The 12,101-nt window shown below is 38.7% G+C and overlaps 2 protein-coding genes across 3 annotated transcripts; one reads left to right on the top strand and one right to left on the bottom strand.

The window, feature by feature from the left end:
- The first annotated feature begins 2,212 nt into the window (after positions 1–2,212).
- On the top strand, positions 2,213–6,678 carry LOC113710149 (protein TOC75-3, chloroplastic). The gene is made up of 7 exons (XM_027232989.2): positions 2,213–3,575; positions 3,890–4,111; positions 4,214–4,321; positions 4,416–4,607; positions 4,893–5,141; positions 5,746–6,000; positions 6,187–6,678. Exons 1-7 carry the CDS (start codon positions 2,328–2,330, stop codon positions 6,424–6,426), a joined length of 2,514 nt encoding a protein of 837 aa, XP_027088790.1. The 5' UTR covers positions 2,213–2,327; the 3' UTR covers positions 6,427–6,678.
- A 1,076-nt stretch (positions 6,679–7,754) lies between these two features.
- Positions 7,755–11,961, bottom strand: LOC113710093 (uncharacterized). 2 transcript variants are annotated; one of them, XM_072060468.1, is made up of 5 exons: positions 11,515–11,961; positions 9,231–9,399; positions 8,793–8,825; positions 8,567–8,661; positions 7,755–8,312 (listed from the first exon to the last, which is right to left on the bottom strand). In XM_072060468.1, exons 1-5 carry the CDS (start codon positions 11,839–11,841, stop codon positions 8,088–8,090), a joined length of 849 nt encoding a protein of 282 aa, XP_071916569.1. In that variant the 5' UTR covers positions 11,842–11,961; the 3' UTR covers positions 7,755–8,087. The 2 variants fall into 2 exon arrangements, with proteins under 2 accessions (XP_071916569.1, XP_071916570.1); XM_072060469.1 differs by lacking the exon at positions 8,793–8,825 and having other exon boundaries at positions 11,515–11,960.
- Between the last annotated feature and the right edge of the window lie 140 nt (positions 11,962–12,101).

Below are 12,101 nucleotides of genomic sequence, written 5' to 3'. Positions count from 1 at the left end.
TAAGTGATCCCTCAAACTCTATTATATATTTCTATTTCTCCTTTTTTTCTCTTTGGAATTGTTGTTGACCTTGGTCGATCAATCCTTGGTTTTGATGATTAACAAACCAAAATGTAGATTTGGTCTAATGTTTTTATGTGAGAAATTTGTTAGAATCAGGTTCAATGGTGTCAAGGAAAGAAAACCAACCAAATGAAGAAGCAAAATCAGGTCACTCATGTCGGACGGCCAAAAGGAAACTATCGGACGTCCGAAAGGATGAAGAACATCAAGAAGGAAACTCTGTCGGACGCTCGTGAGGAAGCATCGGACGTCCGGAAGGATCGGACGCACGCCTCGGACGCACATCGATCGCATCGGACGTCCGAGAAATTTCGCAAAGATTTGATGACTCTCTGCCTACGTTCGGACGCAGGGTTCGGACGTCCGACAGGCCAACGGCTAGTTTTGACAGCATTTAATATTTGACCGTTAGAGAGCCTTTTGAAGCCATTTCTCACCTTCTATAAATACCCCAAAGCACAAGAAGACAAAAGACTTTTGCCAACACAAAATACAAGCTTACAAGTGAGATTTTTGAGTAGAAAGATTCTTTGTTGGTTGTATAAGGGGTTGGGGAAGTTGGGTTGTGAGGTTGCTCAAGTGAAGGTTTCTCTCTAGGAGAAGTAAAACCTTGGTGAAGGTGAACCTATCACTTGAAGTGGTAAAACCTTGGTGAAGGTTGCCTCATTTGTATAAAATAGTTCTTAATTGGGTGAGTGATCTTTCAAGTGTAGGTTGTTGAGGGTTAACTAGAATAGTTGTATAACTCCTTGGCTCAACCAAAGTGTGTTTGGGGTGAGGAAGGAGTGAGCCTTCACTTGTACATATTGGTTAGCATCGCCATCAATTGAAGAGGCTATTGGTTTGATATTTGGTTTGCATTTCTTATCCTTTCTCTTTAATTAAGTTTTCTTTATTGTGCTTAAATTTGATATATCTTTGTGCATCATTGTGAATTTGTTTGTACTCATTGGGTTGCACCGGGCACTTACAATTGTCAAATCACATGTTTAGTTGAAAGATTAGATATGATGATTGAAGTAAAATCCAATTTCATGATCAAATTAAAAGGAGATGAAAGGCATACAATAATAATGAAACAAATAACGCAATCATTGGTTAAAAGAGCACGAGGGATTGAAATTGATAAATTTACTAATTTGTCTATCATCTATCCAAAAAACTTTTTAAGATATTAAAAAGTATATTTCAATTTCTTTTTATACTTGACAATTATTGGTTGTAGTTCGTTATGGAGATAGAGTTTCTTTTCTGTATTTAAGACGTTAACATGTTTGGAGATTTAATGGTAGGTTAGATTATTTTGTTTTGAGAAGGTGTAGGCATTGGGTTTGAAGTTTGGGATGTGATTAGTTGTAAATAGAATTTTGATTTTTGGCAAAATGAATTTCTTGAAAATCTCTATAGTCATAATGATGCCTTTTTTTTTCTTAAACTTGATTAATCCCATCTATGCCTAAATCTCCCATAAGGATTTTTTTCAAGCCCATTAAGTGGCTCATGTAGTAGGAGTTAAGCCGCTTATATGGAACCAAACCATGATACCCTATGTTGAAAATTATGCTAACATAAGGGTAGTTGATTGTGAGTTTGACCAGATGGAACCATATGGTGAGAATATTTTTGAAGAATGAAATGCATTTTCAGAAATATTTTGGGAGAAACAATTTTATGATTATGATGATGGAATTGCTTGGGTTTAGAATTTGGAATTACACTATTTGTTAGACTAGTTTGTTAGTATAGTGGTTTTAGCTTAAATATGAAAAAAAGCAATTGGCAAAATAATTTTTGTTTTATTTTTGTACAAAAAAGGGTAGTTTAGAACTTTTGAGAAAAAATGCCTTTTGGACGTATATTGTTATATAAATATCATACGGGACGCACCTACGAACAAAAAACAAAACCTCTATAGTAACTTCAAACCAACAAGATTAGCTAAGCTCTTTAGAATAGTATGGTCAAGGGAGGTAGGTGTAATTTAATAAACTTAAGGGGAGGTCTGTAATTGTCAGAAACCTCAAGGGAGGTTTCTGAAATTACTCCTAATTAAATTCCTTCTTCCCAAAAAAAAAAAATTCACCTAACTGTACATTCTTGCTACTTTTTTTTTTCCGTCGATAATATTAATAAACCCAACTCTAAAAATTCTTAAACCCTTATAGACACTGAGTCGAGAGAGGGAGGGGCTAAAGAAGCGCAGGGGTGCAGTTAACACCACGGCAGCGTCCCTTCCTCCAACAGCTTCTTTCACTGTTTGCGTCATGGCTGCCTTATCCCAAATGGCGGCGATGGCCTCTCCGGGCTTGGCCTACCCTCTCAATCTCCCCTCTTCCCGTACTCGTCGCCGCAATTTCTCCACTTCCTCCGCCACTGCCCCATTCCTCCCTAACTTCTCTACCTCCTCCACCATCCAATCCACGCTCGCCCCTCTCTCATCATCCTCCTACGCCTCCCCTTCCAAACCCCCCAAACCCATTCACCAAAAATCCGATACTCGCCCCCACTCTACTAGTCCCCTCGACTACGTTCTTAAAACCTCGTTCGTCCTTGGCACCAGTGTCGGCGCCACCGTCCTCGGCGCCACTGTCCTCGGGGCTACTGCCCACATTTTCCTTGGCGGCGGCGGCGGGAATTCCAACTCCGGAGGCGGAGGCGGTGGTGGAGGAGGCGGGAGCGCCGGAGAGGGTGGTGATTTCTGGTCCCGGCTTTTCTCCCCGAAGCCGGCGATAGCCAAGGACGACGAACCATCTCAGGATTGGGACTCTCATGGCTTGCCGGCCAACATTACAATCCAGCTCAGCAGGCTTAGCGGATTCAAGAAATACAAGGTCTCCGACATCCTATTCTTCGATCGCCGCCGCGGGTCAACTACAGAAGGGACGGAGGATTCCTTCTTTGAAATGGTTACCATTCGCCCGGGTGGGGTCTACACGAAAGCCCAGCTCCAAAAAGAGCTTGAAACTCTTGCGGGCTGTGGGATGTTCGAAAAAGTTGACTTGGATGCCAAAACAAATCCGGATGGAACAATTGGGCTCACTATATCATTCTTGGAGAGTACTTGGCAATCTGCGGATAGGTTTAGGTGCATAAATGTGGGGTTAATGCAGCAGTCGAAGCCGATTGAAATGGACCCGGATATGACTGAGAAGGAGAGGATAGAATTCTACAGGAGTCAAGAGCAAGATTATAGGAGGAGGATGCAAAAGGCGAGGCCCTGTTTGTTGCCAACGCCGGTGCAAAGGGAGATCTTACAGTTGTTGAGGGAGAAAGGTGCTGTGAGCGCGAGGCTCCTGCAGAAGATTAGGGATCGCGTGCAGCAATGGTACCATGAGAATGGCTATGCCTGCGCCCAAGTAGTAAATTTTGGAAATTTGAATACCAGGGAGGTGGTTTGTGAGGTGGTGGAAGGAGATATCACGCAGTTGGTCATTCAGTTTCAGGATAAGTTGGGCAATGTCTGCGAAGGAAATACTCAGCTGGCTGTCGTCAGAAGGGATTTGCCCCGGCAGGTAATCAATGCATTCCCCTGATTGTGCAGATTATGGTTTTACTCTTTATCAACAGCTTGTATGTTCGTGATTGTGGTGAACTTTCGTTGCATTAACCTTTTTCTTGTTTTTTGTATTTGCAAGCTAAAAGCGAACAAGATGTCTGTAGTTGTTAATGATGCATTTGATTTGTTGATTTTAAAGCATTGATTATTAAGTCATATATGAATGTTATTCAGGATTTGGAAGTTTACCCCAGACTTTTCAATTAAAATCTGGGGATTGTGTTGTGTTTAAATGGATGTTGAGGGGTGGTGCTTGAATTGGTTTTTCAGCTACAGAAGGGGCAAGTGTTTAATATTGAAGCTGGAAAACAAGCATTGAGGAATATCAATTCTTTAGGCCTATTCTCCAATATTGAGGTTAATCCACGTCCTGATGAGAAGAACGAGGGAGGGATCATTGTCGAAATCAAATTAAAGGAATTAGAGCAGGCATCAGCTGAAGTTAGCACAGAATGGAGCATAGTTCCTGGACGGGGAGGTCGTCCTACGTTGGTACTTATTTTAAGTAGTTCATATGTAGCTTTCAGTTTGAATGCTTCACTAGCAACATAAGCATTCTTAATAACCGCCATTTCATCTGTGTATTTTGTTCAGGCTTCAATCCAGCCTGGTGGAACAGTATCTTTTGAACATAGGAATATCAAAGGCCTAAATAGATCACTTCTTGGTTCAGTCAACACAAGCAACTTACTAAATCCTCAGGTGACCGTACAGCTAAGGAGCTTCATTGTGGAGATTTATTTTTATATATTGGCAATTCTTTATTGTGTAACATTGATCCAATGTTGTTTTGCAGGATGATCTGGCTTTCAAGCTCGAGTACGTTCATCCATACTTTGATGGTGTATATAACCCTCGTAACCGTACTTTCCGTGCTAGCTGCTTCAACAGCAGAAAGTTGAGCCCAGTCTTCACAGGTGGGCCAGGCATAGATGAAGTCCCACCTATATGGGTTGATCGAGCTGGAGTTAAGGCCAACCTTACTGAGGTAGACCAGTGGACTTTTTAATTATGCATTGAGTTTCTTGGACTGTTTGTAATGAATTATCTGGACTTTTGTAGCATTCTGCTGTGCTTTGTGAGTTGCTCTTAGTTGCACCAATTATTGTCACATTTGTGTGAGCTGTTTCTCAAACATTATTGTCGCTTGTTGGTTTAACTTATAAAGCAATAGTTTAATGCTGGTCCTCCACCGAACAAGAGGAAATTGAACGAGATAGTATTTTGGTGGTATTCTCCTTTATTAAGTAACTAACAGATATATTTCTTCCAGAACTTCACTCGCCAGAGCAAATTCACCTATGGTCTTGTTTTCGAAGAGATTACAACACGTGATGAAGCCAGTCACATCTCTTCTCACGGTCAAAGGGTCCTTCCTAATGGAGGAATTAGTGCAGATGGACCTCCAACAACATTAAGTGGAACTGGCATTGACCGCATGGCATTTGTACAAGCTAATATAACACGGGATAATACCAAGTTCATGAATGGGGCAATAGTTGGGGAAAGGAATGTATTCCAGGTGAGTTTTATCTTTATGTTTGAGATTCGCTTTCTATACTATCTGATTGACCAGACTAATTGTATGGTCAACTGACTCTCAAATGGTTTGGGTTGTAACCGATTGTTTGTTACTCCTCCTGCCCCTCTACCCAAATGAAACAGAAGGGTACCCCGGTTTTTTGTGGTCTATAAAATGCCTCGTTTATGCTGGTGAGATTGATACATTGTTGCTTTCTAGTTGTGCATGGTGGAAGTTGCTTGTAGTGAATTAATCAGTTTCTTTATAGTTTTTTTTTTTTGGGGGGGGGGGGGGGGTAAGCAATTAGTTTTCTGATAGTTTCTCCTTTAAGATGTCACATTCTGTTTAATGCCTAGCCTATCCATAGCTGGGGAAAATAAATCTTGCTGCTTTTGTTTTGATGACCAATATCATACATCTGAATACTCAAGAAGTTTATCCTGAAGTTAAATCCGGTTGTTTAAGCTGAATGTTGTTTTGCAATCTTTGTTGGGAATATCAGAGGATGAATTTTTTATAACTCTGGTCTTTCAGCTTTTGATGATGTATGGATAAAACACATTCTTGATTCACTGAGATGCACACTGTTATCTGTTAATTGTAGCTTGACCAAGGACTTGGTATCGGCAGTAAGTTCCCATTCTTTAACCGTCACCAGTTGACATTAACACGATTTATCCAGTTAAAGGAAGTGGAAGAAGGTGCTGGTAGGCCACCACCGCCTGTCTTAGTTCTGCATGGCCATTATGGTGGTTGTGTAGGCGATCTGCCAAGTTACGATGCTTTTACGCTTGGTGGACCTTATTCAGTAAGGGGTTACAACATGGGAGAGATAGGCGCCGCTCGAAATATTCTTGAGGTTTGTGTATGGTATTGAGAGAAGCTACATTTTGCCTTTTATCAGACGTTTTCCATTTATGATTGGAGGAAGAAACTTTTATGAAAACATGGATGGGTTTGATTAAGCATCTTTTGATGCCAAAAATTCTCAGCCCTCGTCCACATTTTTGGCTCATCATCTGACTAATTTATTTGGTATTCGCAGTTCGCTGCTGAGCTACGGGTACCTGTGAGGAATACACATGTTTATGCATTTGCAGAACACGGAAATGATCTTGGAAGTTCAAAGGATGTGAAAGGAAATCCAACAGAGGTTTATCGGCGGATGGGTCATGGTTCCTCTTATGGTGTTGGAGTTAAGCTAGGTTTAGTACGAGCAGAATATGCAGTTGATCATAACTCTGGAACTGGAGCCTTGTTCTTCCGGTTTGGTGAGAGATTCTGAGACATTTCGGTTCTGGTTCTCACTGACACACATATTGCTGCGTCGGAATTTACAAATTTTGGGTTTGAGCTGCATAGGACTTTGGCTATCCAGTTAGACTGGTTTCTGCAACTGGGAAAATTCAGCAGAGACAGTATATTAGACAAATGCAAGTATTGTAGTACTATTTTAACTTTTGAGGATTCATTGACAGTTGAGGATGTGAGTCTGTGCCTTAATATATGCGTTGCAAGTTGTTTTTACTTCCGCACACATCTCTCCGTGCAAGATGATTACCATTGGTTATCAATATGCTCTTTCACAGTGCAGCCAACTTGACAATAAGCCGAACAGGCTCCGATTTCTTTCGAACTCACAGAAACAAGTGGAAAGAAAATAGAGAAAAGCAGTTGGATGAAAGATTGGGATGATTTCAGAAACCTCCCTTGACGTTTTTAACAGGTCCACTCAGTACCCTTAAACTTTGAAAAATTGCACTTTCCTAATAAACTTTTTGTAACATTTGAAACCGATTTCAAAGTATAATATTAAAAAAATTCATTTTGGAATGGAAAAGATAAATTCATTCAAATTTGCCCTTTTCTTGTTATTTGTTAATTGTCATGGCACATCAAATTTATCTCTTAATTTTTGAAAATTGATTGATGGGTTTTTTTTTTAAATAAAAGTTTAAAGATTGATAACAAGATCAAAAAACTCTTTTAAGTCATTGGTTCAGATAAGAAATGTTAAATTACTTAAAATTGTGAATAGTTTACAATACTTTTAAAAATAACTTGTAATAATTTACAATTATGATAATTCCTTTTTGCATTGGCTTAAAAACGATAGAGATAAGTTTTTATATAATTTTTAGCATGTTATATCTTTTCAACTTTCAAGCTATCGATTTGGACAAAAAAATGCAATTGATTTATAAAACTTAAATTAACTCAAAACACATTATTGCAATAAAGAAAATATTATCTTTGTAACTTGCAAAAATTTCAAATAAATTTTCATATATTAACTCTTGGTATTTAAAAATGTATTACATTTTATCCAATCAAAATAAAACTTCACACTTTTTATTTTTATTGTTATTTTTTATTAATATACTCACGTTTTTGTAATAAAAAATAAGATAACAAGGGGCAATATTGAAATGAGATTATATTTACTCTTTCAAATAAATTTGTTAATATTATTTATTAAAATGGACTGCAAATGAAACAAAAAAGCTTAAAGTAAGAGAGGCAACATAAGTGAGATTTTTCAAAGTTCGAGTGCCAAGGTTTCTGAAATTACCCCTAAAAGATGAATTATTTTGGCACAACAGAAACAGGAGATGTGAAATTGTACAATTAATTTATCCACACATCTTTCTTTTTATCAGTTACACTTTCTCTCTCTTTGATTCACAATCATGGCCAGATTTACACAATTCTTGTACACTTGGAATCTGGCGAGACGGCCACCATGAATTTCAGATAGTACGGGTGAAAAAAAATTCAACTTTGACGTAAAACATCCTGTCGCAGATTAGGCAGCGTTAGCCGGAAGCTGTTTGGGTTCATCCAACCAGAAAATTATACCAAAATCACAACCCGATTCCTCAAAATCCCATTCCAAAAGCAACAAGTTTTAGTCCTCATTCCTAAATCTTTTTGAGCGTAGAATCCTTAAAGACCCAGTTCCTTCTTCAACTGCGCAAGGGCTGCCTCGATATCATTGATATTTTCCTCGATCCCACTGTTGCCTGCATCATTTTGGTTTACATTTCCTGTTTCCTTTGATCCGTAGGATGCATTACCCCGTTGCTGCTGGTTACCCTTGGTTTGTTCCGCTTCAACGTCAGAAATGTTCAGCTCTTTCTCCAAAAACTCAACAAATTCTTCTCCAATTTCCTGCAGACAATCAAATTAGTGACAAGCTGCAACCGCCACCTTGATCATATCATTGGTGCTTTCAGTTAAAAAAAAAAAAAAAAAGCAAATAAAAAATTGGCCAATGGAAGGATATAATCAACATGCTTCAACCCCCAGGCTCAAAAGAACAAAGAAATAACATAAGAGAACCAATAGTGCTTTTACCCAGCAAGCACCTCCCTCTTTCTAATGAATTTCTACTCAGTCTACTTCAAGCGCAGAAAATCTCTTACCGCCAATTCCTCCCACAAGCTCTTTGGCTTTCCTTGCGAATCAGCACCAGCCTCCCAGTTCCGAAATTCTTCTTGAAGATCCTTAAAGAAGTCCTCTGCAACAAAACATCTAAACGTCAAAACCATGTGCATATTAACTTCAAGACAGAGATGAAAAGCATTTTTAAGAAAGATAATGCAAGGTGGTATCAGGGCTCTCATTGTCATGCAAAGTGCACATATCTACCTATGGATATTTGGACATCCCTCAAAAAGTTACCTGCAGCATGAAGGGGTTAAACATGAGAATAGATGGGAGAGAATGTCATACTCTAAAGCATTAGATGCGCTCTGTGTTCATGCAATGCCTTGCAAAATAGAAATGAAAAGCTAGAACTGAAAATTGCATAAAGAACAATTACAATAACATCAATTTGTACAAGTTGTTAGGGCAAGACAAGCTGTGACTCGTTTTGGATGAAATGTCAAGTTCGTACCAGTGGGAAAAAAAGGAGGACAGGACAAAGCCAGGGTAGCTAACTGACCTTCTAAGACATTTCTCACAACTTAAGGTTGTTCAGAGTAAAAGCAAACAGAAAACAAAAGTAACACATAAATGCAGCACAGAAACCAATAATCTCATTAGTCAAACAGCATAAGATTTCCAAGAGCAGGTAGATTTTACCAAATCCATAAAACTCTTCATCATTGTTCACAGTCCAATTATCATTTCTACCAGCTGTGGAATAAGAAGATTCAGATCCACGGTTTCCCTTATCAAATCTTCTGTCAGATTTATTTAGCAATGTATTGTACGCATGCTTAATCCGCATGAATCTTTCTTGTGCATTCGCCTGCAGATATTAAACGGAGAAAGAATCAGAGGTTGTAATGGGTACAAAGAGTTGGAGGTGAACCAATAATGTATGTCTGATACATGAACTCATATTTCAAGGTTAACACAACTGAAATCCCTTTGAGTGAATTACACAAAATAGCCTGGATTTACAAATTCTTTGCTCTTCAAAGATTTTAAGCAGACAATATTTACCCCTTGTTCCATTTACATTATGTTGTTAATCCATATTCCAGAATAACAGCAAACTACCGCTTGTGGCTGATTGAGAACGCGATTTACACTTTCAAATATTTTCACTCCAATGGAGTCCACCATTTGACAATTGTCACAGTATACAGAACCAAAATGGAACGAGAAGCATCTTTTCTGTATAGAGTGCTTAAAAGATGTTAGAAAAAGTAGGAAAAAAACATGTACTTAGAAAGGCAATAAGGTAATAAAATGAGCCAGGACTCTTCTATTAACATGTCAATTCTTGTCCGAACGTGACATTCTAGTGTTGTATGAGATGCTTATTTGCGAATAGCCTTGAAAATTTGCAATCATCATATAAATCAGCTCGATAGACAATCATGCTAGTAGTCATGATTGAATAAATAACCGAATTAAATGATACTCCTTTTGTTCTTAACAGCATTAATGAAATGAGCTTGACAGTAGAGGGATGATGGATGTTATCAAAAGACAAGCCCTTGAAGTTAGAATAGAGTCCCAAGTAACAATATTTGCTTGATGTCATTACTGGCAGTTTAATAAACATAGTTAAATCCTTTAGACATGGAAAACCATCTTCTGAGACTCTGTCTGTTCATTGTCTCAAATGCAAAATAAAGCTAATGTCCTCTGCCACAAGGTATAATGAGATGAGCTCAAATATGTTAAATCCTTTAGACATGGAAAAACCATCTTCTGAGACTCTGTCTGTTCATTGTCTCAAATGCAAAATAAAGTTAATGTCCTCTGCCAGAAGGTATAATGAGACAAGCTCAAATATGGATTGAACCACTTCCATGATATTTGACCCATCAGAAGTCCTCCTTTTGCCACCACTATATGCATTCCACTTTCACCCTCATACTCACCTCCACTTCCCTCCCTCCTCTCCCCATCCCTCTCTCTCTCTCTTCCTTTCTGCAAACTTACTACTGGCCTTGAGTTAAAGCCCCACAACAAGTACACCAAAAGGTAAACGTGGCAGTGCCTGCTAGCAATTAGATGCTTCGGCCCTGTTGAGAAGCTAGCAGAAAGGAACTAGACAATTGGTTTCTGATGGACATTAGCCAAGGAGACGTGCAATTTGGAAGAGAGACAAGGGTAATTGTGCACTATAATAAGAGGGTGAAGAAAGCGGAGAGAGCATGAAAATTCCAGCATCAGTCAATCGTCTCTAATATTTACTAAAAGATTATCAATACCTTAACAAGGACAATTGAGTGCTGATGCGGCACCCAAAATGCAAGGCAAAAGATTCTTAAGGAGATTAAAAGAAGAATGCAAGAAAGGAAGAGGAAATACAAAGAATAACAGCACAATTTCTAGGAATTTCTCCAACGTATCCTTACCATTAACCACCCAAGATGCAGCTTTCAATTCTCAAAGAGCTCACAAGGCAACATTGTATACAGTTCCAATTTTATTAATTGGCCATATTTCTCGAAATGGTTTATATACACCAGCGAACCGAGTGAAGTCTTCAGACAAAAATAACAGAGGATATTATTATATGTCCCAAGGAAAGTCTTTTAAGATCTAGCTAGCTGGAGTAAAGGCTAGTATTAAAATTTTCCGACTTTGGTTGACAAAGTTCGTCGAGGCAGCATTATTTGTACCCGCTCACGTTCCTACTCGAGGAAACCAAACTTTGAACCAGGAAATCAAAATTTAAATCAGTCTATACGTATTTCCTTGGACGAGTGCTCAAAAATCATCACTTTTCTAAACATATTGATGTTAATCTTGCATAGTAACAGTAAATTAGGTTTGAGATGTGTGACAATTTCAACTAAGTGGACAAAGATCACAGGAACACAGACTATAGATCAGCAGGAGAAAATACCAGAAAACACTAATAAATCCCATAAATATAATGACCAAGATTAATGAAGCACACCTCCTTATTGACATCGGGATGATACTTGAGAGCGAGCTTGCGATAGGCCCTTTTGATATCATTGGGAGTTGCAGAAGGAGACACTCCTAAAACTTCGTGTGGAGACTCTCTTCGACTCGCCCTCACACTAGCGCACCTCTTATTTCTCCTCTCTCCATAGCAGTAGTAGTTTCTGCAGCTCAAAGTGTGAGAAAAACCCGGTTGCTTTATCACAATAAACTTGCTGCAATCCGGTACCAAAAACTTGGATTGAGCTTCAGAGAACAATAATGGTTTTACAGCTAGGAAGTTTCTAAAGGGTGTCAGAGACGGAGCAAATCCATGCATGTTCTTGAACTTGTATTCATAACTACAGCCAGTAGTTTCCGGTGATTTTCTCCTCCTTCAAGGGGAGAGGAGAACGCTTGTGGATGGGACGGCATCTATCCTTTTTGTGGTGCGGTCCTTAAATCCCCCGGTTGACAAATTGTTACCTATTTTTAACCACCAGAAGCCGACAAGGATGAAAAAATATATATATATATATATATATATCAATTTATTTGTCGTATCAAAAATTTAATTTTTATACATGATAAATATTTTAA

The sequence above is a fragment of the Coffea arabica genome, chromosome 1e, assembly GCF_036785885.1.
Source record: "Coffea arabica cultivar ET-39 chromosome 1e, Coffea Arabica ET-39 HiFi, whole genome shotgun sequence".
NCBI lineage: Eukaryota > Viridiplantae > Streptophyta > Magnoliopsida > Gentianales > Rubiaceae > Coffea > Coffea arabica.
Note: the sequence above shows the minus strand (reverse complement) of the source record. Positions and strands in the feature narration are given on the sequence as shown.